General features: G+C 47.3%; 2 protein-coding genes and 1 long non-coding RNA gene across 6 annotated transcripts; 1 reads left to right on the top strand and 2 right to left on the bottom strand.

Moving 5' to 3' along the window:
- Window positions 1–10: 10 nt before the first annotated feature.
- On the top strand, window positions 11–26,449 carry LOC116717106 (uncharacterized). Its single transcript, XR_004338688.1, has 5 exons — window positions 11–23; window positions 1,184–1,187; window positions 11,891–11,897; window positions 22,724–22,727; window positions 26,309–26,449. It is a non-coding gene; the product is annotated as an uncharacterized LOC116717106 (long non-coding RNA).
- Window positions 4,784–9,068, bottom strand: LOC116717104 (acidic leucine-rich nuclear phosphoprotein 32 family member E-like). Of its 3 annotated transcripts, none has more exons than XM_032558212.1 (7): window positions 8,864–9,067; window positions 6,256–6,405; window positions 6,065–6,187; window positions 5,736–5,883; window positions 5,563–5,669; window positions 5,427–5,493; window positions 4,784–5,356 (listed from the first exon to the last, which is right to left on the bottom strand). In XM_032558212.1, exons 1-7 carry the CDS (start codon window positions 8,915–8,917, stop codon window positions 5,277–5,279), a joined length of 729 nt encoding a protein of 242 aa, XP_032414103.1. In that variant the 5' UTR covers window positions 8,918–9,067; the 3' UTR covers window positions 4,784–5,276. The 3 variants fall into 3 exon arrangements, with proteins under 3 accessions (XP_032414103.1, XP_032414102.1, XP_032414101.1); XM_032558211.1 differs by having other exon boundaries at window positions 5,736–5,886; window positions 8,864–9,066; XM_032558210.1 differs by having other exon boundaries at window positions 5,563–5,886; window positions 8,864–9,068.
- LOC116717102 (mothers against decapentaplegic homolog 4-like) lies at window positions 10,106–20,617 on the bottom strand. Of its 2 annotated transcripts, none has more exons than XM_032558206.1 (11): window positions 20,145–20,612; window positions 16,851–17,120; window positions 12,612–12,789; window positions 12,366–12,494; window positions 12,112–12,291; window positions 11,916–12,038; window positions 11,706–11,759; window positions 11,443–11,626; window positions 11,110–11,278; window positions 10,790–10,928; window positions 10,106–10,677 (listed from the first exon to the last, which is right to left on the bottom strand). In XM_032558206.1, the coding sequence occupies exons 2-11, from the start codon at window positions 17,091–17,093 to the stop codon at window positions 10,472–10,474; spliced, it is 1,605 nt and encodes a 534-aa protein (XP_032414097.1). In that variant the 5' UTR covers window positions 17,094–17,120; window positions 20,145–20,612; the 3' UTR covers window positions 10,106–10,471. The 2 variants fall into 2 exon arrangements, with proteins under 2 accessions (XP_032414097.1, XP_032414099.1); XM_032558208.1 differs by having other exon boundaries at window positions 10,492–10,700; window positions 20,145–20,617.

The following is a 26,449-nucleotide window of genomic DNA, read 5'->3' as shown; positions in this document are numbered from 1 at the left end:
TTGTCAAATACACTTAAAATAATGTACACAACCAAGTGCAGGCAAAATTAAACCTGCTAATAGATATACCTGCAGGCATCATTTAGTTAAGAAAATTAGGTGCTTTACCTATAGCACAAGGTTAACTTAACCTGCTTTACAACTGAACCAGCTTCTTAGTATACCCTCCAAGACAGAAAATACAAAGTGTTTGTAAGCCTTAAGTTTTCCCTTCAAGTAAGGTCAGTGCTGAAAATGAGAAAAATAAATAGTACAGAAAATGCGGCCAACATGAAGAAAAAGAGCTGTTACGATTACTCTACTTCACAAATCAGTGAATCAGTCAATGCTACAGTCAGTAGGTGGTGCACACAACTGGTCATTATGCAAAAGAAAAAAAGAATTGGGAGGGAAATGCAGCTTATTGGCATCTGTAAACCTGGTTTTGAACTTGCATGCCTTTCCTATATTCGTTAAATTTAGTCTAAATTGCTATCGCTATGGCTTCTGCCCCCCTTGAACAGAGGAGTCTAGGTAGCCTGCGACAGTCAACATTAGGCCTAAGCTAAATACACCACGTATGGAACTGAAACAATGCCAAACAAAGTTCATTTATGGTCAAGATTTCACAATACAGTAGTGCCTAGTGACCAAGCTATAGTTACTGAAACAGGAGGATTATAACCATTTCATAAGACGTTACCTCGATGTGTTTCTTCAAGTTGGACGGGGAGTTTTTGTAAGATAGAATTTCCATGTGACTGCTACTGATTGCGAGACTTGCTTTGTGTTTAATGGGAGAGGCGAAACAGGTGTATCCTAATTAAAAGTAAAGAAATCAAGAAATGGCAAAAAATGTGGAATGAAGATAAGAAAGGAAGAAGATTATATGAAGTACAAAAGTCAGTTTGAATTCGAAGCATTAATGAACGAAACAGAAGAGAAGAAATAATAATTAGTAGATTAAGAGTAGGTCATACCTACTTAAATGACATGCTTTATAAAATAGGGAGGAAAAATAATGATAAATGTGAGAGATGTGGAGAGAAAGAAAATGTAGAACACATATTGATGAACTGTAAGTCAAATGAACTCGAAAGGGAAGAATTAAAGAGAATAGTTAGAAATATGGGGCATGAATGGAATCTTAAAGGTATATTAGGAAATGAAGGAAACATAACAGATATTCACAAATTAAGGAAAGCATTGTTTATTTATCTTAAGAATACAAAATTAAAAAGTAGAATTTAATAGATATGAAGTAATGCTTCTACACACTCATGTACAGTAGGTGGCGGTATGCACCTTAAAGTTGCTTGTGATCCGCCATAATAGAAAAGAAGAAGAAGAAGAAGTATCCTATTGGTGGTGATGAACAAGCCCAGGCACTTTGTTCGGTAGCCTACTTGCTACTTGCTAATCAGTAGGTGGGGTCAAAACACTTGCGTTTCTCTCTCTCGCTTTTTTGTAACGAGTAACTAAACCACACATTGAAAATGTATCGGAGTAAAAGTACGCAATTAAGTTCGGAAATATAGTGAAGTAAAAGTGAAAGTCATCAAAAATTTTCATACTCCAGGAAAGTATGAAGTACTCCAAAATATACTTAAGTAAAGTAGTGAAGTATTTTTACTTCGTTACTATACAACACTGCCAACAACCATGACAGCCATTTTGAAATACTAGATGAAGAAAATATGATGCTAATGTCTCAAAATACGTAGGCTATTTGACAGCACATACATTCATCTAATTGGTGATTTTCGTACAAAAAGACACAATGGCGGCCATCTTGAAAAATCTATTTTAAAAAATTTATTATCAGTAAATATGGGTTCATTTATACATGATTTGACACCAAAGTATGCATCAGTGATAAATATTTTCAGCTTTAGTGAAAAAAATTTAATTGACAACAGTGGTGGCCATCTTGAAAGATGGCAGCCATCTTGAATTTTTCAGCGGCATTATTTGTTATTTTGTTTTTTTCGAAGAAGCAAGCCCAGGTAACATCTGTGCCAAGTTAGGTTGTAGCATCCGCATGTTACCTGTTGCTCTGTGGCGTTTTCACTGGGCGGAGAACCCGGCCGTCCAGAACCGCCCAAAGGTTCTGTTGGATCCACAGAAGGAACAGAAGGTCCATTTGAGTTTTAGCTAGTTTGGCTTTCTGTAGAACAGAACTGACCTGTTCACACCTGCAGGTTTTCTAGAAGGTTCTGCTGAGAACAGCTGGTTCTGACTCTCCCGAGCCGTTCAGAACCAGAACCTGCTGCTTCTCAGGTAGATTTAAACGGACCGGCCGGACCGCCAGGCTGAATGTGCTAACAGTTCTTTGGTTCTTTGTTCCACGGAGATCGGGTTCGATCCAGAGTGTTGAATCGGATCTCCCATGTGGCGTTTCTTCCTCGGACTGATAGTTTCTATGGAGCAGTCGGTACTGGCGGATCAATTCTATGGTTCTAACAGAACCGCTGACTCCAGCTGATGGCCTGGAGTCCATCCAGTCCACCAGCCTTCTCCTGGACTGCCTTCAGGACTGTTCCTCAGGCAGGATACTCGCCTCTTCCTCCTGTCCGGTTCAGTTTCTTTGACCCAAACTGCTCTGACAGACAGAAACCAGAACACCACCACTGGTTCTGGTTCTGTTTGGACCAGCTGGTTCTGCTCCGTATCGGTACGATGTTGGACTGAGCTCTCGTGGATTTTTCTCTGGATAGAAACTTTTTCACAGCCGGAAACTCAGGGGAACCGGAGACTGGATCGACCAGAACCGAATCATCTCAGACCCAAACTGATTCTGGATCAGACTGGAATCAAACCGGGTCAGACTAGAACCAGAATACAACCAGACTGGAACCCAACTGCAGCATGCCTGGTTTAGGCTGCAACTGGACCGGAACCAGAACGGAGACCAACTGGTCCTGAAGTGACTCCATCGGGTCGAAGTTCCTTTCACCGTTTTCCTGCCTCCATCGCTCATTTTCTAAATGTATTCCTGTGGCCTTAAACCCTGCAGGGGATCATGGGAGATGTAGTTCAGTTGAGATGTGAGCCAGCTGAGAGTTCTGACCTGTTAATGTGCTAAAATAAAATCTATAAAGTGAACCTGGATGTGTGGAGTGTCACTGTGGTGCTAGCGAGGAGCTGGCTAACGTCAGCGAGGAGCTGGCTAATGTTAGCGAGGAGCTGGCTAATGTTAGCGAGGAGCTGGCTAACGTCAGCGAGGAGCTGGCTAACGCCAGCCAGGAGCTGGCTAACGCCAACAGTTCTGTGGGTTAGCTTTATCATACTACTAAATATATAAAACAGTCAAAAATAATCAACAATCAAAGCTAAATATGTATCTCAACGAGTTTGAAGTTATTTAGATGGAAAGTAAATATTTAGATTCCTGATTAAACATTTAGTTGGGAAGCTAAATGTTTAATTTGAAGCTCAATATTTAGCTTACAAACCAAATGTTTTGCTTGCTGATTAAATATTTAGGATATTAATAGGACATTGTTTCAGGATAATGTGAAGCAGTTCTGGTTCTGCTGTGTTGGATCAAGATTCTGTTTAATGGAAGCAGCAGAAGCTCATCAGAACTGTTTAGATTACCCAGAACAAGACTGCCCTGGGCCTGTTTCAAACTAGTCTAAACTGGGTTTAAACCAGTCTAAACTCCAGTCTGGAGTGGCAGGTTTCACTAGTCTCCATTCTGAAACCAGTTTAAGTTACACTGGATCTGAACTGGTTCAGACTTTTAGTCCTGAACAAAGTTTAAATTTGATCAAATTCTGGAGTGTGAACGCAGCCTGAGCTGCACCAGTTCAGAACCGGGTCGCTTGAAACTGGTCCGGTGAGTTTCTCAGCTCCAGTCTGGACCCGGTGGTATTCAAACTGAATGCAAACTCCTTAATGTCCGTTTCCATAACGACGGCGACTTGAGGTCACAGGTGCGGCTAATTTGTTTGTTGGGACATTTAGCTGGTCAAACTGGGACAGACGCTGCGCTCTCACCAACAACCCGGATGACCTTTGACCTTCGCACAGCGTCTCAGCCAAGCCAGGCCTGAAGAGCCAACCCACAGCATAACTCTGCCACCACTGTACCAAGCTGTGATGTTCTGGTGATGTTCTGGTTTTGGATGCTCCTAATGGAACCAGACCAGAACCTTGTTCAACGTCATGGTAACGGTGCGGCAGGGCGCTATTAAAGGGCCGGTGTCTGAAAACTCCCTCTGTGCTTCTGTGTGCCTTAGTCTCTTTCTTCCTTATAAGGAGAACAGGAAGCTTTGTCTCCTCTGTGAAGTGTGTGTGTGTGGCCTTACAAGGAGCTGATGTGAAACCAGGAAGTCATGTGATCAACCCAATTTACCCAATTTAGAAATAAACTGCCACTATTTCCTAATAATCAGCCGAAGGACCAGAACCGCCTGAGTGCCAGGTTGTCATGGCAACGCTATGTCATAGTGGCACAGCGCCGCACTCTGCAGGTGAAACCGTGGAACTGCAGTTTAATAATCAACTGGAAGGAGAAAAAGTTGAACTTTAAATTATGAATGTTTAGACCAGAAGCATCAAACTGGGTCCAGTTTCTGGCTCAGAACCAATAAAAGTGGATTTTAATGACTGAACAGCTAACAGCGCTAGCTGTGCCCAGGGTTTACTACAACACTACTGGAAAGTTGAGTGGAAGGAGAAAAGGTGTAGTAGGGATAACTCCAGTGATTAAAGACACCAGCGGTACCTGCTCTAATCATCATGGCAACAGGTGTCAGAACCGGGTTCTGGTTCTGATGGATGAGAAGCTTCATGCCGGTTTGGTTTCAGTGGTTTTATTCAAAAACTCTCTGCGTTTACAGCGCCACCATCAGGTCAAGACAGGAATAAAAAAATAAAATCGGGTCAAAGAAGTCAAGACGACACCAGAACCTACAGGACCGCCACGTCTATTTACACAGGGAGGGGCGGGGTTGGGGGCGGGGCCAACAGGAACAGTCCAATAGAGTCCCAGAGAGGCGTCCAATCAGAGCGCAGCGACCTCCCACTGGGAGGTCAGGCCGATAGAACCGGGCCACTGGAGCAGAACCGGTCCTGGTTCTGATCCAGGTCAGAACCAGGACTGGGTCAGAACCCGTGATGGTTCTGGTTCTGTTCATGATTAAAACTGGAGGATCTTCATCATCATCATCACCCAGACAGCTTCCCATCTGGTTACCATGGTAACAGGGCTTCCTTTTCATCTACGTCTCTGAGGCCACGCCCAGAAGGGGGAGGGGTCAACAGGTAAAGGGCGGGGCCAGGTGTGTCCTCTACTCGTCATCATCATCGTCACCTTCATCGTCTGCGTCCCTCTTCCTCTTCTCTCCCTGAGCCAGAGCATCATCATCCTCTGAGGAAGAAACCACAGCGCTCAGACGGAGAGGTTGAGCAGAACCAGAACATCTTTACTTCAGACTTACCTCCGTCTTCCTCCTCCTCCTCATCATCTTCCTCTTCCTCCACATAGTCTCCATCATCTTCCTCATCCTGAAAGAGAAACAGTGTTAGCGTTGGCTGCAGCGCCCCCCGCTGGTGACTGTGACGTCACAGACTCACCTGGATTCCCTCCTTCATCAGGTAGGACAGCCCCACCTCAGAACCTTCCTCCTCATCATCTTCATCCTCATCCTCGTCTCCAGGCGGCCCGGCTTCATCATCCTCATCTGGGACAGAGCAGCGCGTCACACACGGAACCAGAAGCACCGGACCGAACCGGACACGGAACTCACCGTTGGACTCGGGCACCTCGTTGTCGTCCGGGTCGAAGCCGTCCAGGTAGACGACCTGCGGCAGCAGGCGGAACACGGCGTCCCGGTAACCATCGGCCGCCGTCACGCCGCAGCTGTACAGGTCCAAACTCTTCAGGTTCTTCAGGTTCTGCTGCAGGGAGGCAGGCCGGGTCAGCTGGGTCCAACAGAACCGCACACACTCACAGAAGCACACATGACCCTCAAACAGAACCCGGCCAGAACTTTACTGCAAACATCCGAACCACTAAGAACCGGTCGCAGTCGCAGCCGGGTCGGAACCTACCAGAGGCAGCCGGGTCGGAACCTACCAGCGGCTGCAGGCTGCTCAGCTCCTTGATGTGGTTGCCGCTCAGGTTCAGGTAGCTCAGGTTGGGGCATTTCTCCGCCAGCGCGTCCAGACCTCCAGAGATGGAGTTATCGCTCACCTCCAGCTGAAACACACAGTCCCTGTCAGAGTCCGGATCGGAGCGGTACCGGAACCCTCCGGAACCGGACCCACCTTCCTGAGCTTGGGCAGCGCCGGCAGCTTGGCCAACGAGCCGAGGCCGACGTTCACCATGCTGAGGACCTCCAGCGCCGAGAACTCCTCCGTCACGCCCTCCACCTCCCCGTCCGCCGAGCGGCAGCTGTCCACCACCAGCTCCCTCACCTGGGGACAGGTGGACCGGGTCAGAACCGCTGGCAGGGCCACAGCCAAGGACCGGGCCAGAACAGTCAGCAGGATCAACTAGTCCCCAACCCAAGCATCCAACATGGCTGCCAGAGGCAAATTAAACCTGCTGATCAGTTTTTTCGTTTCTACAGCTGGACCTGGTTCATCTTCCTCTCATGCTCAGGGGGCTGTTAGAAGCGCTTGGATGCCATCTAGAGGTCAGAGTGTGAACTACACCTGCTGCATGGAGCCTGAAGTCAGAAATGGGCCGATAAATAATCTTAACCCTGAGCTGAATTGGTAATATATATTTATGCTGACTAATATCTTTGAGATACATTAAAATAAATAATTTGTGATAATTCTGAAAGTTAATTCTAATTTTGGTTTGAACATTTTTAGCGACACAAAGTTCAATGAGTGATACTGGTATTATTGAGGAATAATTGTAAATAAAACAGAGTAATTTATGTGCATTAATTCTGAGTATCCAACTTATGATCAAATGATTTCCTTAGATTCCAAGAAATATATAAATATATATGTTAACATTCAATTTTAAGTTATTTTTATGTTACAAAGAGGACATGGAGCTCATGGGACAATGGAATTGTGAAGTATTTAATTGTATCTGAAACATAATGATGCAAAGCAATGGTTGTTCAAAAACATATTTTGACTCATTTTTAAAGTCTTGAGCAAAAACAGCATCAATAAAATTCGGATCATGAGCAGCTTTTCACTGCCTGGTGACACTAATTAGCATCACAGTTAAATTTACATTAATGGTGGCTGCAATGTTCAACTTCATAATTATTAAGTAATTTAACATCTGACAGCAAAAATTATGTTTTGTAAAACTGGATATAAACTCAGATTATGGTGTTAAAACAGCAGTAAATCTCGACAGTCATTTAGAGACATATAGTCAATAACTCAGTCCGTTTGATGTGGAGATGCTGATCTGAGCAGGTAACTGGTCGGATCACTCAGGTGTGAACTGGGTCGCTGTTATCTGAAAGTCGACCAGCTTCAACAAGCTGAAGGGAAACGTTAAAGGCCAGGAATGGCAGACTGACCTGAAGTGACGGCTTCGTTCCTGGTCCAGAGAACAGAACCGGTCCAGGTTTGTAGCTTTGACTCACCAGAACGAGATTTAAATGATGAACTGTTCTGATCAACTGGTGAGACAGTTTTGCCTTTTTTAGGAATGAATGAATAAAATGGGTTGAAACTGGACAGAAGAGGTGAAATCTACCCTGAAACCAGGCTGGATCTGTCAGCTGTTCATTCATAACTAGGGGTATTTCCGTCAGTTTAACATCAGCTTTTAAAATAAATAAATATTAGTTTATACCAGAATCAGTTATAATTAAAAATATCTGACATTAACAGGTAAAATTATTCGCTCTGTGAATTCGCTCTCTGAAATCAGATTTTAGTTTTATTTTCCAATTGAATGTGTTGAAAACTGAGATAAAGCTTTAAAATCCAAACATATGTTTCTGTAGGTAAAATGACTGAAGCTTTTTTCCTCCATCCATCCGGAGCCCTGACCGCCGCTCCCTCCCGCTCGGACACCGACCACCAGCAGCTCTGAGGCGGTGAGAGGAGAAACAAGCCAGGAAACACCATCTGGATGTCTGGGAACAAACGGTCCCAGGTTTCCCTGAACTCGGTTCATCAGCGTTAAAATCCGCCACAACCCAACTGTTCTCCGGAGGTTGGGCTGCAGCAGCATGGTGGGCGCGAACGGCGGACGAAAAAGATTCAAAAACTAAGACAAACTACTCATGGTGGATTAAAACTGGGCCGAACTGATCCGAACACCTGGAAACACGTTTCAGCACTTTCACGACCCGAATTAAACACGAAGTCCGGGTTTATATCCAGCAAAATATCAGTTAAGGTTTTGAACATGGAGTCTGGTCTAATGCGCCATTAGTGTCAACAATATCCAACTATTTAACTCTGAAGGTTACAATGAGAGTTGTTTCAGTTCGAGCTCCTAACAGCGGCCTTTAACCGAATGTAACCGGGACTGACTAAACCCATCCAGGCTGGTTTTCTCTGAACCACCGAGCCTCGGCGCCAGCACCCCGCCCGGGGAGCTTCCAGCCGCTCGGAAACGCACCGGAATCTCGGTGGTTTGCCTGTTAGCTCGCAGCTGAACTCGGCTCACGCGAGGCGCCCCTTCCACCGCACGAGAAGTGAGCGAAAGCCTCCGCACGCGGCGGAGTCCACGGAGACCGGAGCGAGAACCGCAGCGGAGACTCGAGCCTCGCTCCGAGCTCCAGGTCCGCCGCGGCGCCGGGTTTCTAACCACTGCATCCGCGCTAACAGCGGAGGAAGCGACGCCTGTTTCCCGCGGAACCTTTCCATCATGTCGGATTGCATCCTTTGGCTGCTTGTTCTGGGAATTACAAAGTAATTCACCTGTATGTTTATCACAAACCTCTGCGGGACTCCGGTTCCTCAGCTCCAGGCTGATTCTCTTCTTCATCTCCATAATGAAGGCCGAACAAAGTGGATAAAAAGTCTAACTTAGGAACGATAAAGTAAAAGCAATTCAGTAAAGCTCTCCTTCCTCAGCGGCCATTAGACGACGATTAAACCTCCATGTTCGCTGCTGCCCGACCCCCACCATCAGACCACGCCCACCAGTGTATGAATATTCATACATTCAATAAACTCATCCTCTCATTGGTTCAAAGACACGACGTTCCACGAGCCCCTCCGTCGTAAGGCACCGTGTGGATGTTTTATCAGTAACTGGTGGAAACTATGAAGGCGGGACTTCACTACGACCAACGAGAAGGCGAGAATGAAACATTTAAACTCTGTAGGCGCGAAGTCTTTGTCCTGATAGACGCCATATTTACTGACAACAAACTTCTATTCATAAAACCCCTGGACACCATGACAACAGCCCCTGGAGTTAACTTGAAACGTCTATCATCTGCTCGAAGCTCCTTTAACCAGATCAAATCTGGACATTTCTTCATCTATACACCATCAAAAACATAAAACAAAGATTAAATTAGAACAGAGTAGCATGCTTCAAAACATGGGCAAAATAAGAAATAAAATGACCAGCAAAAAGACAGAAACCAGCTGAAGAAAATGGGAATTCAATCCAGTACTTTCAAAACTCTACTAATGGGATAGCTACTGATGCTAAAATACTTCCCAGTATTGTATTTCTCTTCAATCTGGGATTCCAGATCTTGGATCTGGGAATGAAACTTGGATTTGAGCCTCCAAACCACAGCAATTCGCTAATTATTACAGATCATAATGGTGTATTTTTTTCAATTTTATGTGTTAAATAATACAAAAAGTGTCAGAATGGCTAATAAATATTTAAAACTTTCATGATTTAACTTTGGGAGGCAGCCATGTTGGATACTGAAGTCAAGGCGGCACAGCAGCTTCTCGATTTCCCAGTTGGAACTTCAGCTTTCCCATTAGTTTGGAAAACAATCACAGCATGATGAGAATGGTGTGTTTGTTCGACGACCTCTAAAGGCTAAGCCTCACGATGCACAGCCATTTTGAATTTTGAAGAATTCCAAGTGTTAAAGCTCATCGTTGCTTCTTCTGGCTTGTAGTGCTAAGATGGTTTGCACTGTGAGCATTAGTTCATGTTGAGGTATATTTTGAGTCTGTAGCACCACCTTCAGACAGGACAGCAGAATGCAGGACAGGAATGTTTATTGTAATGAGAACAGACAGCACAGAGTTATAGAAGCTTTCTGTAGAAAACACATTAAAATGGGATAAAAAGCTGTAAAAAGAAAAAAAAACATGGTTGAATAAACAACCTAAACAGGAAATGATGTCATCAGTTAGAAATTAATCGTTGGTAGATAATCAATAGAAATAAATAGATGAACTTTATGGTTTTTGGTTTCAGCTGATCTGAAGTCAGTCTTCCTGATTCTGATCCCAGATCTCTGCCTGGACTGACCCTTGGAGGTTGTTACCATGGAAACGAAACCGTAGCTCTGCGTCTCTCAGAGGAACGGAGGTTGTCGGGCGACAGTAGTCAGGTGTGTCCAGATCAGAGGGCGTGCTCTCGAGGTGGCAGCGTGTGCAGCACCTGGTCGAGCAGCTGCAGCGCCCGGTGCAGGTGCACCTCCATCCAGCAGGGGGTGTCCTTGATGCTCTGCCTCGGGTAGTCGCACCCCCAGCCTTTGACGAAGCTCAGCCTCACAATGCACAGCCTGCGCAGATCATCTACACCTGGACCTGCTGCAGAGCACACACCTGGGGGCGGAGCCAAACACACCCTTACACACACACACACAGAAACCTGCTAAACACCCAGTTAGAGCTGCATTATTAATGAGGCGTTCAGGTGCACAGAGGTGACACTCACTGAGAGCAGGTGCGATTCCTCCCACGCTGTGGGGTCCTGGCATCGCCCTGACAACCGCAGCTGCCTGCGTCTCTGCTGCCGCCTGCGCCGCTGCTGCCTGCTGCTGCATCTGCCTGTGGCACTGGCGTAGGTCAAACACCTGTGGACACCAGTGAGACAGACAGACAAGTGAGATGAGTTTGGGTTCAAGTGTTGATTGTTGTTTAGTATGGCGTAACAGTGAAGAGAGCCAATCAGGGAGCAGGCGGAGAAACACCTGACTGCTGGTGAAAGAAAACAGGAAGTGATGAAAGTGAAACAGGAAGTGACTGGTGATGGACCTTGATGTAAGCTCCAGGGTAGATCTTGTGAACCCCGTCACCTGGCGCTCGGCCCGCCTCCCGGTCCAGGTAGTAACTCTGAACGAAGACGGAGTGGTCGCTAAGGCAACGCATCCAGACGTCCCCCTCCCCCCGACATTCGAGCTGGACGCCACGCCCGATATGGAGCCTGCAGGAAGAGATGGGTGAGTTCTGGCAAGCAGCGGCCCTGCTGGTAGCTACGACTTAAACTGGTCTGAAATGTTTTGTACTGGGATCAAGCAGTCTGATCCAAACTGGTCTGAACTGGTCTAAACTGAACTGACTGGTTGGACCTGCTGGAAGGGCTTTAACCTGGCACGGTGGCTGGCTGCAGTCCGGTGGACATTGCTCAGCTGTCCCAGACAGAACCGATCCCCGCCTGAAGGATCCACGTAGCCGTCCACCGTCACCAGGGGACAGCTGGACTGGACCTTGAACATCTCCCCCACCTGAACATCCAGCTCGAAGTAGGAGATGGAGCACCAGAACTCTGGACCTGCAGAACAGACACAGCGAGATGGGCAGACAGAGGACATCCATAGAGACATGTTGGTGTTCGGAATAGATTGTCTCACCTGGATGGTTGGAGACCGGCTGTGGGTACGGAGGAGTGCTGTGATGCTGTGACCCTGGAGGTACAAACACTAACTCAGCACCATCGTCCTACCCAGAACCACTCAGTAGCAGCTAGCAACCGCAGCCCTACCCAGTACCCTCCACTACCTCCCAGTAGCTCCCACTGCAACCCACTAGCTCAAAGTTTCCTCGTCCTCATGGTGTCTTACAGAAGTGAGTGTTGGGTGTGTGTTGATGGTGATGATGGAACGGCGTCTGCTGAGTGTGGCTCCGCCCGCTGTGCTGATGTCCTGCAGGTGTGTAGGGGGCAGGACCGTTACCTGACCAGCTGACTGCAGAGACAAAGTAGAGTGAGAGACCCGACCAGCAGCACAGGTGAGCGGCAGGACAGGTGAGCAGGTGTACCAGGTGAGGGCGTCCCACTGTACTCAGGGCTCTGCTGGGCGGGAGCCGGCGTGGCGGACTGTGGGGCAACGGGGGGTGAGGTGCGGCCCTCTGGCTGAATGGGCGGGGCCACCTGCAGGAGGGCGGGGCCTTCCGGAGCCTCGGCGGCGCCCAGAGCGGCGGGCGTCACGGACGTCCGTCCTGCAGGAGATGAAGCAGAGTGAGACGCCGGGGAGCGGGCGAGGACGTCTCGGCAGGGTGGTGGCGGCGCTCACCTGGCGGAGACAGAGGCATGCTGGGATACATGGTGAGGGGGCGGGGCTGGGCGTACGGGTCAGAGGGGGGGGGCAGGTCCAGCTGCAGGCAGTCCTGCAGGAACTCCTCCTTGATCACCGCCTGAGGACCTGAAGGAGGACGGCTGTCAGAACCGGTTCTGATCCAGACAGCGGGGGGGCTGCTGCTCAGCCTCAGCTCCGTTCTGGACCGGAACCAGTTCTGCTTTTGGTTCAGGTGTGTGTTACCTGTGCAGGCGGGCGCCGCCACCCTCTCGTAGTGGTACGGGTTCACACACACGCTGTCGTACTTGAGGTCGAAGGCGAAGCGGCAGAACTTGGCGTGCTTCAGCTCGTTCTTGTGCAGGTCGGGCCATCGCCACAGCCGGGCGTAGATCACATGGGGGAAGCCCTTCCTGCCCGCTACCTGTGCAGGTGAGACCCACAGGTCAGAGAGCAACGGTTCGGTCCGGGCAGTCGCCCCAGAAACCAAAGCTGGTCGAACAGACACTGTTGCCACGGAAACGGTGAAGGCAGGACATCATGTTTGACCTCAGGCTGCTGCTGCCACTACCGACCCCGTCTGCAGGGACCTGAGGACAATGTCCATCTTTGCCATCATGCCATGTCGCAGCAGCATGTTGCCATGTCGCAGCAGCGTGTTGCCATGTCGCAGCAGCGTGTTGCCATGTCGCAGCAGCGTGTTGCCTTGTCGCAGCAGCGTGTTGCCATGTGGCAGCAGCGTGTTGCCATGTGGCAGCAGCGTGTTGCCATGTGGCAGCAGCGTGTTGCCATGTGGCAGCAGCGTGTTGCCATGTGGCAGCAGCGTGTTGCCATGTGGCAGCAGCGTGTTGCCATGTCGCAGCAGCGTGTTGCCATGTCGCAGCAGCGTGTTGCCATGTCGCAGCAGCGTGTTGCCATGTCGCAGCAGCATGTTGCCATGTCGCAGCAGCCTGTTGCCATGTCGCAGCAGCGTGTTGCCATGTGGCAGCAGCCTGTTGACATGTGGCAGCAGCGTGTTGCCATGTGGCAGCAGCGTGTTGCCATGTGGCAGCAGCGTGTTGCCATGTCGCAGCAGCGTGTTGCCATGTCGCAGCAGCGTGTTGCCATGTCGCAGCAGCGTGTTGCCATGTCGCAGCAGCATGTTGCCATGTCGCAGCAGCCTGTTGCCATGTCGCAGCAGCGTGTTGCCATGTGGCAGCAGCCTGTTGACATGTGGCAGCAGCGTGTTGCCATGTGGCAGCAGCGTGTTGCCATGTGGCAGCAGCGTGTTGCCATGTCGCAGCAGCGTGTTGCCATGTCGCAGCAGCGTGTTGCCATGTGGCAGCAGCGTGTTGCCATGTCGCAGCAGCGTGTTGCCATGTCGCAGCAGCGTGTTGCCATGTCGCAGCAGCGTGTTGCCATGTGGCAGCAGCGTGTTGCCATGTGGCAGCAGCGTGTTGCCATGTCGCAGCAGCGTGTTGCCATGTCGCAGCAGCGTGTTGCCTTGTCGCAGCAGCGTGTTGCCTTGTCGCAGCAGCGTGTTGCCATGTGGCAGCAGCGTGTTGCCATGTGGCAGCAGCGTGTTGCCATGTGGCAGCAGCGTGTTGCCATGTCGCAGCAGCGTGTTGCCATGTCGCAGCAGCGTGTTGCCATGTGGCAGCAGCCTGTTGCCATGTCGCAGCAGCGTGTTGCCATGTGGCAGCAGCCTGTTGCCATGTGGCAGCAGCGTGTTGCCATGTCGCAGCAGCGTGTTGCCATGTCGCAGCAGCGTGTTGCCATGTGGCAGCAGCCTGTTGCCATGTCGCAGCAGCGTGTTGCCATGTCGCAGCAGCGTGTTGCCATGTCGCAGCAGCGTGTTGCCATGTGGCAGCAGCGTGTTGCCATGTCGCAGCAGCGTGTTGCCATGTGGCAGCAGCGTGTTGCCATGTGGCAGCAGCGTGTTGCCATGTCGCAGCAGCGTGTTGCCATGTCGCAGCAGCGTGTTGCCATGTGGCAGCAGCGTGTTGCCATGTGGCAGCAGCGTGTTGCCATGTGGCAGCAGCGTGTTGCCATGTGGCAGCAGCGTGTTGCCATGTCGCAGCAGCGTGTTGCCATGTCGCAGCAGCGTGTTGCCATGTGGCAGCAGCGTGTTGCCATGTGGCAGCAGCGTGTTGCCATGTCACAGCGTGTTGCTGGTCGGAGGTGAAGGGCGGCAGGCGGCTGCAGACTAAACAAATCCTCTGGAGGGAAACTCAGTGTCTCCAGACTCCAGGATCAGAGTCGTGATTATCTGGTTCTGAACGGTCCGATTGGATCCAGGAGGCTCGCTAACCCGGCCTGGACAGGAACCAGGACCGGTTCATTCTGGATCAGGATCTTTGGAAAGTTCAGCTTGAATCAGCTGGAGATTCTTCCAGTGTGGAAACTCTGTGGTATGACACACACACACACACACACCTACACACACACACTCTCTCTCTCAGTCAGTCTGGCTTCACTTAGTCCCGCCCCTTTCCTGTGTTTCAGACAAAACAAGCCAGCCGCCCTTCCTCCTCCTCCTCCTCCTCCTCCTCCTCCTCCTCCTCCTCCTCCTCCTCCTCCTCCTCCTCCTCCTCCTCCTCCAGGCTGCTGCGTCTCTAAGGATACGGGAACACCGGGCCTCTGACCAGAACCGACACCAGGAGAACCAGCAGCACGTCTGAAGCCCGGTCTCTTTAGCTGGTTCTGGTTCTGCTGGAATGTCTCCAGAACGTTTCCTTGGACGGTTCTGGACCAGACGGGGTTAATGTGATCCGTTTTGTAGGGATGGCAGTTATTGATTAATGACTTCATTAATAGTTGATTGATCTTATCGGTCCAAGCCGTTTTCTTGAAGTTTCTCTGATATCGAGATGAAGTTCTTTTCATAACAGCAGAGCTGGAAAGTAAATCAATAAGTATTTATATCGCAATCAATATCAGTAATATCAGGGTATCTACTGATCAATATCAGTAGATACCCTGATCCAGAACCGCAGAGCATTCTGGGAGATGTAGGCAGAGGAGAATTTGAATTGAATTTGGGTTTGTGGTTGAGAGAGCAGCTCGGATCAACCTGCAACATTTGGGTGAAACTTCAGGAGTTTGTTCAGTTTTTATATTTCTGAACAGAATCACATAAAGAGCATTTTCTCTCTGCCGTTCTGAAACGGCCACGCTGCCATCTTTGTTCCTGCTTCAGGATGACCAGCAGCGCCTTCTGCTGGATGGAGGCCAAACTACAGCACTGAATGAAAGTCTAAGCATGTTATCAGTTTATCGATTAGAACCAATTTTAATCTAAAAAAACATTAATTATAAGTTGATTGTTTGTAGTTCCAGCTTGTTGGAGCTGAATCCCAGGAATCAGTGGGAGATTCTGATCAGCTCCGGCGTCTGGAACGATCTGAGCTGCAGCTCAACGCTATTTTTCACATTCTGCAGATTTTTTATTCAATCATTTAAGCTTCTTTTACACAATATTACAAGTACATAAAATGTAAACAATTAATTCAGTTCCTTTTGTAAATCATAGATCAAACGTTCTGCAGTGAACAGTTCCTTTAGGGACAATCTGGAGATTATTTACTGATTATTAATCAAGAATCAGTTAATCAATAAAGGTTCTTAACAGGAGATCATTTTACAGAATGTGAAGCTGCTAAAATTTTGAATTTTAATATTACTGTATGTACTGAGGACTAAAGGTGGAAATTAGCATTTGTAGCAAAACCTGGTTGAGTGGATAAGGTATGTTGTAGACTGTCCCATTTTAAGGTCATTCATTCATTCATTCATTCATTAGAAGATTTCTGGTTGAACAGATTTGCAGATTAAGAAGGTTTTCTATCTGAAATGCAAAATGTTATTATTTATTGTTCAGACTGTAACTGGCCTCTTGTTCTCCAGTTAACAATGAATCGATTATTAAATTAGTCGATGATTATTAGCAGTTACTCGCTCCACAACAGATCAGAACCTTTTCATCTGAGACCCAATTCCAGATTGGACCAGAACCAGACTTGATGCTTCCTGGAACCATCTGGTTCTGGTTCCAGAGATACTAGAGAAGTTCTGGGCCGGTTCTGGCTGTCAGGCTGCAGACCAGAACCAGCCGGTTGTCTCTACTGGGATAATGACAGTTGGACTGGGCCACACCCAGTCTGCTGCAGCCCAACATGATCATTAGCTGCAGACGGAGCACCTGGCTGAGTCAGAACCGCCTCCGGGTCACAACCAGAACCACAAAGGAGACCCGGAGGCCCAACAGAACGAACCCAGTTCATATTTAAAGGTGGACCAGCAGAGAAAGACGTGTTCTGTATCAGAGTGAGAGGTCTTACTGCTGTGAGGATCTCTGGCTGACCGTCTCCAGAACCCTCCTTCCCCTGGCTCAAACTAAAACTACCTGTCTCCTGGATCAGCCAATCAGCAACCAGCAGACATGGATGCTGATTGGCTGCAGTGGTTTCAGTCCGGTCCAATACCCTAACCCTAACCCTATCCTACCTGCAGCCGGCCGTCCAGCGTTCTCTGGATGGTGACGCACTTGCTGGGATGGACGCCGTTGGACGTGACGGCGGTGATGAGCGAGTCCAGCTCGTCCTTCTTCTCCTTCAGCTTCTTCACCAGGCTCTCGATGGCTCGCTTGGCGAAGCCCTCGTTCTCACCGCCCTGCCGGTGGCACATCAGGCTGTGGACGATGCTGAGGCAGGCGTCGGCGCTGCTGGGGGCGGGGCCGAGCACCGACATGGCCGCTCAGTAAGGGGAGGGGTGGGGCTAAGAGACAGCAGTGGAGAGAAGTTTATTTTGTTCAGTATTATTAATAACATCTTCATCAATCCAGGCGGGTTTGCTGGAAATAATCTGGATACTACTCTAAAGGTTCCTGAAAAAACAAAGAACCGGGACCAGAGCCTTGTGGAACCCCAGACCGAATCACAACAAGAAAACCTCCGGATGCTGACGCAGACCTTCAGGAGGCTGGAGAACAGCTGCTGGACCCTACTGGTCACACGAAGCATTGCACGTATATCGCAATATCAGCATGTCAAATATTCATATCACAAAGGACTGTCTGGAGCATCATAACTGTTGGCTAATATATTGCTAGAGTTCTGAAGTTGTACTTTTTATGCTAATGCAACATTAGCACGGAAGAAAAACCTGCTTTCAAATCCTGAGCGAACTGTGAATTAGGCGTGTTAGCATCTACTGGTTTGGAGCAGATCAACCAGGAAACGCAAAGTGTAACTTCATCAGAAGTTGACATGGCTGGAGCGATCAGGAAGTAGAGGTTGCTAGCTAGAATCCCCTGGTAAGGCACAGAGCCCCCAGTGGAGGGGAGAATGCCCTACATCAGAACTTTTTGGAAAAATCCAAAAACCGCATCAAGCAAATGTAAAAGCTTGTTTGTGAAACGGAGGAAATTATTCTCAATTTTGCCGTTTCCATCAACCGTTTCTAATGCAGCTGGACAGAAGAAGACAGGCAGACATCGGATATGGTCTTTGCAATATTAGCTAACACGGCGCAATGAGGCTAAACAGATAAACACACCGTCACATGATCGGTCTGTCTCTCCACAATACACACAGGAGAGACAACGCAGGGAGACAACGTAGGGCCACTAGGACTCCTGGGGGCCCCTGGGGGCCAGCAGGAAGCTGCTAATGACAGTATTGATCTTTGCTGATCAGAAACAGATGAGCTGAAGCTTCATCTCTGTTACATCAGTGTCTTCCTGGTCCCCTTCACAGAGGCTCTGGACAGACACTAGGACACACCTGGCATACAGAGGAACCAAATCTGATCCTGTGATGTCATCAATTAGTGACCTCATCAGTCTGATCAACAGTTATTGATGACCTGATGTCTCCCTGACACTTGAGGTTACAGTGGAGACAGAGACCGTCTGGACAGAGAGAGAGACAGCCTGGACAGAGAGAGACAGTCTGGACAGAAAGAGACAGTCTGGACAGACAGAGACAGTCTGGACAGAGAGAGAGACAGCCTGGACAGAGAGAGACAGTCTGGACAGAAAGAGACAGTCTGGACAGAGAGAGAGACAGTCTAGACAGAGAGAGAGACAGCCTGGACAGACAGAGACAGTCTGGACAGAGAGAGAGACAGCCTGGACAGAGAGAGACAGTCTGGACAGAAAGAGACAGTCTGGACAGAGAGAGAGACAGTCTAGACAGAGAGAGACAGTCTGGACAGAGAGAGACAGTCTGGACAGAGAGAGAGACAGTCTAGACAGAGAGAGACAGTCTGGACAGAGAGAGACAGTCTGGACAGAGAGAGAGACAGTCTGGACAGAGAGAGAGACAGTCTGGACAGAGAGAGACAGCCTGGACAGAGAGAGACAGTCTGCACAGAGAGAGAGACAGCCTGGACAGAGAGAGACAGTCTGGACAGAAAGAGACAGTCTGGACAGACAGAGAGACAGTCTGGACAGAGAGAGACAGTCTGGACAGAAAGAGACAGTCTGGACAGACAGAGAGACAGTCTGGACAGAGAGAGACAGCCTGGACAGAGAGAGACAGTCTGGACAGACAGAGACAGTCTGCACAGAGAGAGAGACAGCCTGGACAGAGAGAGACAGTCTGGACAGAAAGAGACAGTCTGGACAGACAGAGAGACAGTCTGGACAGAGAGAGACAGTCTGGACAGAAAGAGACAGTCTGGACAGACAGAGAGACAGTCTAGACAGAGAGAGAGACAGCCTGGACAGACAGAGACAGTCTGGACAGAGAGAGAGACAGCCTGGACAGAGAGAGACAGTCTGGACAGAAAGAGACAGTCTGGACAGACAGAGAGACAGTCTGGACAGAGAGAGAGACAGCCTGGACAGACAGAGAGACAGTCTGGACAGAGAGAGAGACAGCCTGGACAGACAGAGACAGTCTGGACAGAGAGAGAGACAGCCTGGACAGAGAGAGGGACAGTCTGGACAGACAGAGAGACAGTCTAGACAGAGAGAGAGACAGCCTGGACAGAGAGAGGGACAGTCTAGACAGAGAGAGAGAGACAGTCTGCACAGAGAGAGAGACAGTCTGCACAGAGAGAGAGACAGCCTGGACAGAGAGAGGCAGTCTGGACAGACAGAGAGACAGTCTGGACAGACAGAGACAGTCTGGACAGAGAGAGAGACAGCCTGGACAGAGAGAGACAATCTGGACAGAAAGAGACAGTCTGGACAGAGAGAGAGACAGTCTGGACAGAGAGAGAGACAGTCTGGACAGAGAGAGAGACAGCCTGGACAGAGAGAGAGACAGCCTGGACAGAGAGAGAGACAGCCTGGACAGAGAGAGACAGTCTGGACAGAAAGAGACAGTCTGGACAGACAGAGAGACAGTCTGGACAGAGAGAGAGACAGTCTGGACAGAGAGAGAGACAGCCTGGACAGACAGAGACAGTCTGGACAGAGAGAGAGACAGCCTGGACAGAGAGAGAGACAGCCTGGACAGAGAGAGACAGTCTGGACAGAAAGAGAGACAGCCTGGACAGAGAGAGACAGTCTGGACAGAAAGAGACAGTCTGGACAGACAGAGAGACAGTCTAGACAGAGAGAGAGACAGCCTGGACAGAGAGAGGCAGTCTGGACAGACAGAGACAGTCTGCACAGAGAGAGAGACAGCCTGGACAGAGAGAGAGAGACAGTCTGGACAGAAAGAGACAGCCTGGACAGAAAGAGGCAGTCTGGACAGACAGAGAGACATGGGTAAAAAGACATTCATCCAGTCATCAACAGTTGTCCCCCAGCCCCTCCAGCCCTCAGCGGGCTCCGCCAGCAACACTCACCGGGACTCGGCTCGCTCCTCCGGGCTGCGCTGAGCTGCGTGTGTCTCCGTGTGATGCTGCAGACCGTCTGTCTGGGAGGGGGCGGGGGGTGGCGGCTGTGTCACGCTCCCCCGACAGCCAGACATAACAGGAAGTGTGCTGACCTCCGAGTTTTAGGAAAATAAGAGTCCAAACATGGACTGGTTCTGATCCCAGCGTCCTCAGACCGGAAGTTAAGCTGTTTCTTTAACAGTAACGAGCGCTAGCAGCGCGTGCTCTCTGGATCAGGGAGGGAAATAAAATCAATAAACAGGATTTTAGTCACGTAGCTGATCAACAGCAAACAACTTCCTCCAGCTTGTGACGTCACGCCGATATAAAATCAAGCAATTCACATTAAAAAAGTAATGAGATCCCGCGCTGTTCCAGAGCCTCTTATTTTGAAAGTACGAACAACCAAAGTTTGTTCTGAGAGACGTGTGCACGCGCGTGAGGTTGCCCATGGTTACGTGGTGTCCGCGGGGCACGGTGCGGTCAGAGCACAGCGCCATCCGGTGGCAGAGATGGGAACAGCAGCAGTTTGTGATGAAACGTGATTCAGATCAGATTCCTGGTTTCCTCTGGAACCGGAAGAGGTTCGGTAGAATCATGGGTCAGCTTTCTGGAACAACAAACACAAAGTCATTATTTCGGAATTATTTTTAAACTACGGAGACTTTACAGATAAATATAACTATCTAAGGTCTGTAAAGCCTTCTACGGAGCCCTGTAGGGGACATGGGAAACATTTTCTTTTGCGTTCCCTTGTAATAAGCTTACTGCAATATTTGCTGGTCTATTTTATATACAGTCACAAATGTCAATTTAGAATTTCAAATGTATGCATATTTAAAGAAACCCAGTGGTTATTAATTCTTTGGTGCAAAAAACGGACAGAAAATGGATTCATTCACTGCATGTTTATGTCTGTTGGTGAAGGTTGGGATGGAAACGGCCCTTTAAGCGTTCAGACCAACCAGACACTGAACTGTCAGATGATTTATTACCCGCGATAATAACTCAGAAATAGTCCAGATGGTTTGGATGTATTTTTTCTTCTTTCCTACTTATGGAAAGTTTCTGTTTATGTCAGAGGTTTCTGGTTCATTTCTATCCTAAAGAAAAAGATATAAAACTTCAGATATTTCATAATGAGATATTAACATCTAAGGAAAAACCTGGTGAAAGCCTCATATTATAGCAGAAAGTATGATGGCCCCGTGAGAAAGGCTTACAGTGTTCAGTCATAACACCTGAACTGATCAGGACATTACTGCCAGGGAACGCAAAAGAAAAAATCCCCAAGTCCCCTAAGGGCTTCCGTAGCCTTCAGTCTAGATCCAGCTAATCCAGATTATCCTAATATGCAATATTAAATCTGTTCTACCACAACAGACAGTTAACAACAGAAAATAGAATAATAAACTCATTAACACGGTTTTTAAAATCAAGGATTACAAATCCATAACAAGTAAATTCATTTACTGGGCGATGTCAAATAATTTATAAAATATATCCAGTAGCAGATTTTCTTAAGAAAAATATTTCAATTTGAAATTGATCTTTATATTTTCTGTAATGCAAATGTCAAAACATTTGAAAATGTTTTTATGCCTCATATCCAAAAACATCAGATTCACTCAAAATAAATGAGTTTCCAACTTTTGACATATAATTTGTATAATCTAAACTGGGCTGTCTGGTGCCGTTACCATGGGAACTCTGGGTAAATATCACATCCACTGCAGCAAACTGATCAAAGCCTTTCTTTGATCGCTTATTAACGACTATAAACTATTATCTTTGCCACTGAAGTTAATGCAAAGCTGTAAATAAAGGACAAAGTGTTCACACACTGTCACTTAGAAAATGTGACGGTAAACTCTGTGAGGTGATGCTAGCTAAGCTAGCTGTGCAGGAACAAATTCACTGCGCTGCGTTATTGTGCAGAGGTGTTGACTGACACTGATATGGGACAACGCTGTGACCAAAAGTCTTTACTATCATCGACAGGACTGGAGCCTCACTGAGAGCCGCTCTTTGCTCTTGTCATGAAATGGTGTGGTGAAGGTGCAGCAAACGCTGTAGACCCAGGTTGAAGTGAGAAATGATGGTTTTAATTAGGGAAGAACACAATCCAAAGTCCAAAATCTTGGCAGCACAGCAGAGCGGAAAGCAAAGGCTCAGCACTGGTAGCAACAGGGTTTACGAATGGACAGCAGACGAAACAATGACTAGGACCTGTCAGAGACGCAGACACACAGGTGGCATTAAATACACGGGAGGGTAATCACAGAAACCAGACACACCTGGGAAACAATCAACGGGAAGACAGGACAACACGGAGACTCAGGGACACAGAAAACCCTAAATACACAGAAAAACACAGATCCCGACAGCTCTGGTACTCTGCAGTAGCTATTATTCTATTTAATTAACTATATAATATTTATTTAATCAGCAAATAAATAAAACACAAGAAGGGAAGAGCACACAGAGCATCCTCGTTGCTCTTTGGTTGTTCTCGTCTCCTGTCTTGGTGGCAGATGAGGGAGGGTGAGAACAGTCAGGGTCGCCTGGTGCTTGTTGCTTGTTGCTTGTTGCTCTTGGTCAGTGTTCATAGTTGAGTGTTTACCTTTGGTGCAGACAGTGGTGGTTTCTGACATGGGCAACATGGGCAACCGCCCAGGGCGTTACCTTGTTAGGGACGGCATGAGAAGGATTGTGGCACAGAGATGGAAGCAAAGCAGAACAAAGAGTTTGAACTGATAATGATATTGATTACATTTATTTCAGCTCTAAGTATTTTATATCTAGGTCAGGGGTGGGCACTCCTGGTCCTCGAGGGCCGGTGTCCTGCAACTTTTAGATGCATCTCTACTTCAACACACCTGAGTCAAATAATGAGGTCGTTAGCAGGACTCTGGAGAACTTGACTGCACTTAGGAGGTGATTCAGCTGTTGGATTCAGGTGTGTTGGACCAGGGAGACATCTAAGAGTTGCAGGACACCGGCCCTCGAGGACCAGGATTGCCCACCCCTGATCTAGGTGGTTTTATGGGAATGGGAATCTTTCAGATCAATTTAAAAAGCAATTTTGATCATATTTCATATTTTATTGTACCATGTAGCGCGGGGCGCTGGTCTTGGTCTTGTCTCGGTGTCAGGTTAGGTGGTCTTGACTACAACACTGACTTCTGGCAGCAACAGAGGAGATGTAAGTGAAATATCTATCTAACATATTAGCTATTTATCTCCATGTTAACGTTATTAATGTTAAGTGGTTAATTGTGCAACTATCATCACAAGCTAGCGCTCTAAGTGAGTAAGTTGTGCCACTGAGCTATGCTAGCGCTACTGCATGCTAACAGCGTCAGGCTAGCGTCTTTGTGAAGACTCCTCACAATCTGAAGGATTTCACGCCTCACTGATTCCTAAGGGAGACAAATAAATAATTATTTACTTTTTATTTATTTGTAAATAAAGTTAAAAAAATTTACTTTTTACTTTTAATCACTTGCTGTTAGTTGATTTTTATAATTATATTCAGGGATCTTCCCCCCCACTGAGCTGCCAATCAAATCTTTTTATATTATATTTCCAGGGGAGGCGAAGGACGGAGAGAGCGCGAGGCGTAGCATGTTTTGGCAGATAGCATGTTCAGCCTGGTAGGATAAATAAAATAAAAACATCACTTTGTGTTTCTGAAAACCATGACTTAAATTAATTATTACACTGCTATGATAATTCATCAATTAAGGACCAGGGGTGTATAAGATAATATACAAAGGCTATTTATCTTGAATAAATTCAACTATATATAGAAAGACACTAGCCTGATGCTATTAGCATGCAGAAGCGCTAGCATAGCTCGGTAGATTACTCTTATCTCACTTTCTGCTCCTCTATGGCAAACAGTTTTAACATTATAGGATGGGAGATATGTAGTTTGGATTAGTGAAAATTAAATGATAGATATCTTAAAAGCAAATAATGACTAGACAAAACTAAATTAGAGATATCTTTATTTAAACAAAGTAAGCACAAACAAGTATGGCAATTACAATAGTGCAACTTTGTAGAGGCAGATTTAGAAATGCAAATACAAAGTAATATTGATAAAGAAAGTATAAATCAATAACATAATCACTAAATTAGCAACATGCATTGATGGGCAATTCCATTAATATTCCAGTCAGGTATTCATATGATTCAATACATTTCAGAGATTTCAAATATAACTGGAATTCAGATAGAAAAAAGTTCAAAACTGGGGATGATCTCAGCAATCTTTGTTTATGAATAAAAAATGTTGCCAGAAAATATTACAACAGAGTTCTATTGTTTTGTTTAGGAAGAGCAATTTTCAATTTGATCCACATTTCTAAGCAATTCCAAAATGATTTGGTTTGATTGCATTCATAGAAGACAAGATTTATCGTTTCTGCATCACCTTCACAGAATGAGGATTTATTGTCATCGATATTAAAGCCATTTATTAGCATTTTAGTTTCTTTAGTTGAAATGTAGAGTTTTTAACCTTTCAATTGATTTTTTATATATTGTCCCTATATCATTATTGATCATTATTGATCATGTCCCTATATTCGATCAGGTCTCATATTGTTGCTGTTTGGTAAATTTGTATCTTAGTAATTTATAATTTGAATTTCTGAGCATAATACATTTTCTCAATAAATCTGTTTTAATCCATCCGTCCGTCCGTCCAATCCGGGGTCAGGTTGCGGGGTAGCAGCTTCAGAAGGGAGGCCTAGACTTCCCTCTCCAGCCTCTTCTTCCAGCTCCTCCAGGGGAATCCCAAGGCGTTCCCAGCAGAGGAACATCGTCCCTCCAGGGTGACCCGGTCTTCCCCTCCTCCTGGTGGGACCTGAACTCCTCACCAGGGAGGCGTCCAGGAGGCATCCTGACCAGATGCTCCTCAACTGGCTCCTCTCGATGTGAAGGAGCAGCGGCTCTACTCTGAGTCCCTCCCAGATGACTGAGCTTCTCTCTAAGGGAGAGCCCAGACATCCTACTGAGAAAACCCATTTCGGTCGCTTGTATCCGCGATCTCGTTCTTTCGGTCACGACCCAAAGCTCATGACCATAGATGAGGGTGGGAACGTAGATCGACCGGTAAATCGAGAGCTTCGCTTTTTGGCTCAGCTCTCTCTTCACCACGATGGACCGGCACAGCGCCCGCTTGAAGGCAGACGCTGTGTCCCTCGGTCGCCACCCATAACACACTGCACCCGACCCCTTTGACCCTCTCATAGGTGGGGGGCCCATGTCTCCTCTTCGGGCTGAGCCGGCCAGGCTCCATGGGTAAAAGCCTGGCCACCAGGCCCTCACCATTGTGCCCTCCCTCCAGGCCTGGCTCTGGGGTGGGGCCCTGGTGACCCACGTCCGGGCGAGGGAACACCAAATCCAAAGTTTTTGTTCATCATTGGGGTCTTTGAGTTGTGCTTTGTGTGGTCCCTCACCAGACAAAGCACAACTTGGTCTGTTTTATTGTAGTAGGTATAATATGATTTTTTTTTTAATTTCTGTAAAAACTTGATGTGGTAATATTTTACTTCTTCCCTAAAGTGTTTATAAAAGTTTCCAGTAAGTAAATCTGGACCAGGGGCCTCATGTATAAAACACTGTTCGGTTTTCACACTAAAACTTGGCGTAGGACAAATTTAGAAAAGTGAAAAGGGGAAGAAAACATTCAGCCTGAATCAGCTCCAGTCTGAAGTCAAGATGTCAGAACTGAATTCATTGGATTTATTTCTTCTTAAAAACAGGCAGTGAGATTTTATTAAACAGTGTCACTGCTTTTACATTGTTTTCTATTGTTTTACACTTGTGCATATGTTTTAATTAGTTTGATTTTGTAACCAGGTTGCTGTATTGCAGACTTCTGCCCAGGTCCCTGTTGAAAATGAGATCGAGATCCCAACGGGGTTTACCTGCTTAAATAAAGGAAATGAAACAAATAACAAATTGAAAAAGTGTGGCGCACAAAAAGCTCCAGATGTATGAAGCCGAGCTGCGATCAGACCTGCTCACCTTTAGAAATCCTGATTTGGGGGAAACGGAGCAGCTGCTGCTCCGCCTGTCGCCTCCATAAATACATATTAATTGGTATAAATACCAGGAAGTCGCCATGTGAAGCCGTAACCATGGCAACGCCCTTGTTTGTAGCAGAGTAAGTATCTATAATAATAATAATATAGTTTATTTCTAAGTTGCTTTCAGGGCACATAAGGTCACCTCACAAAAATAAAAAATGAAAGAAAGAA

This window comes from Xiphophorus hellerii, chromosome 3 (assembly GCF_003331165.1).
Source record: "Xiphophorus hellerii strain 12219 chromosome 3, Xiphophorus_hellerii-4.1, whole genome shotgun sequence".
In the NCBI taxonomy this organism is placed as follows: domain Eukaryota; kingdom Metazoa; phylum Chordata; class Actinopteri; order Cyprinodontiformes; family Poeciliidae; genus Xiphophorus; species Xiphophorus hellerii.
This window is presented reverse-complemented; position numbering and strand designations above follow the sequence as displayed.

What these genes read in the sequence shown, in the direction of transcription:
- LOC116717104 (XM_032558210.1), bottom strand. Translation starts at nt 8,917, where the DNA reads ATGGAGATGAAGAAGAGAATCAGCCTGGAGCTGAGGAACCGGAGTCCC. An exon ending in CGCTGCCCAAGCTCAGGAAG is followed by an intron (nt 6,188 to 6,255) that starts GTGGGTCCGGTT and finishes TGTGTGTTTCAG; the next exon opens with CTGGAGGTGAGCGATAACTC. An exon ending in TGAGCAGCCTGCAGCCGCTG is followed by an intron (nt 5,887 to 6,064) that starts GTAGGTTCCGAC and finishes GCCTCCCTGCAG; the next exon opens with CAGAACCTGAAGAACCTGAA.
- LOC116717102 (XM_032558206.1), bottom strand. Translation starts at nt 17,093, where the DNA reads ATGTCGGTGCTCGGCCCCGCCCCCAGCAGCGCCGACGCCTGCCTCAGC. An exon ending in CGCTGGACGGCCGGCTGCAG is followed by an intron (nt 12,790 to 16,850) that starts GTAGGATAGGGT and finishes TCACCTGCACAG; the next exon opens with GTAGCGGGCAGGAAGGGCTT. An exon ending in ACCCTGGAGCTTACATCAAG is followed by an intron (nt 10,929 to 11,109) that starts GTCCATCACCAG and finishes TGGTGTCCACAG; the next exon opens with GTGTTTGACCTACGCCAGTG.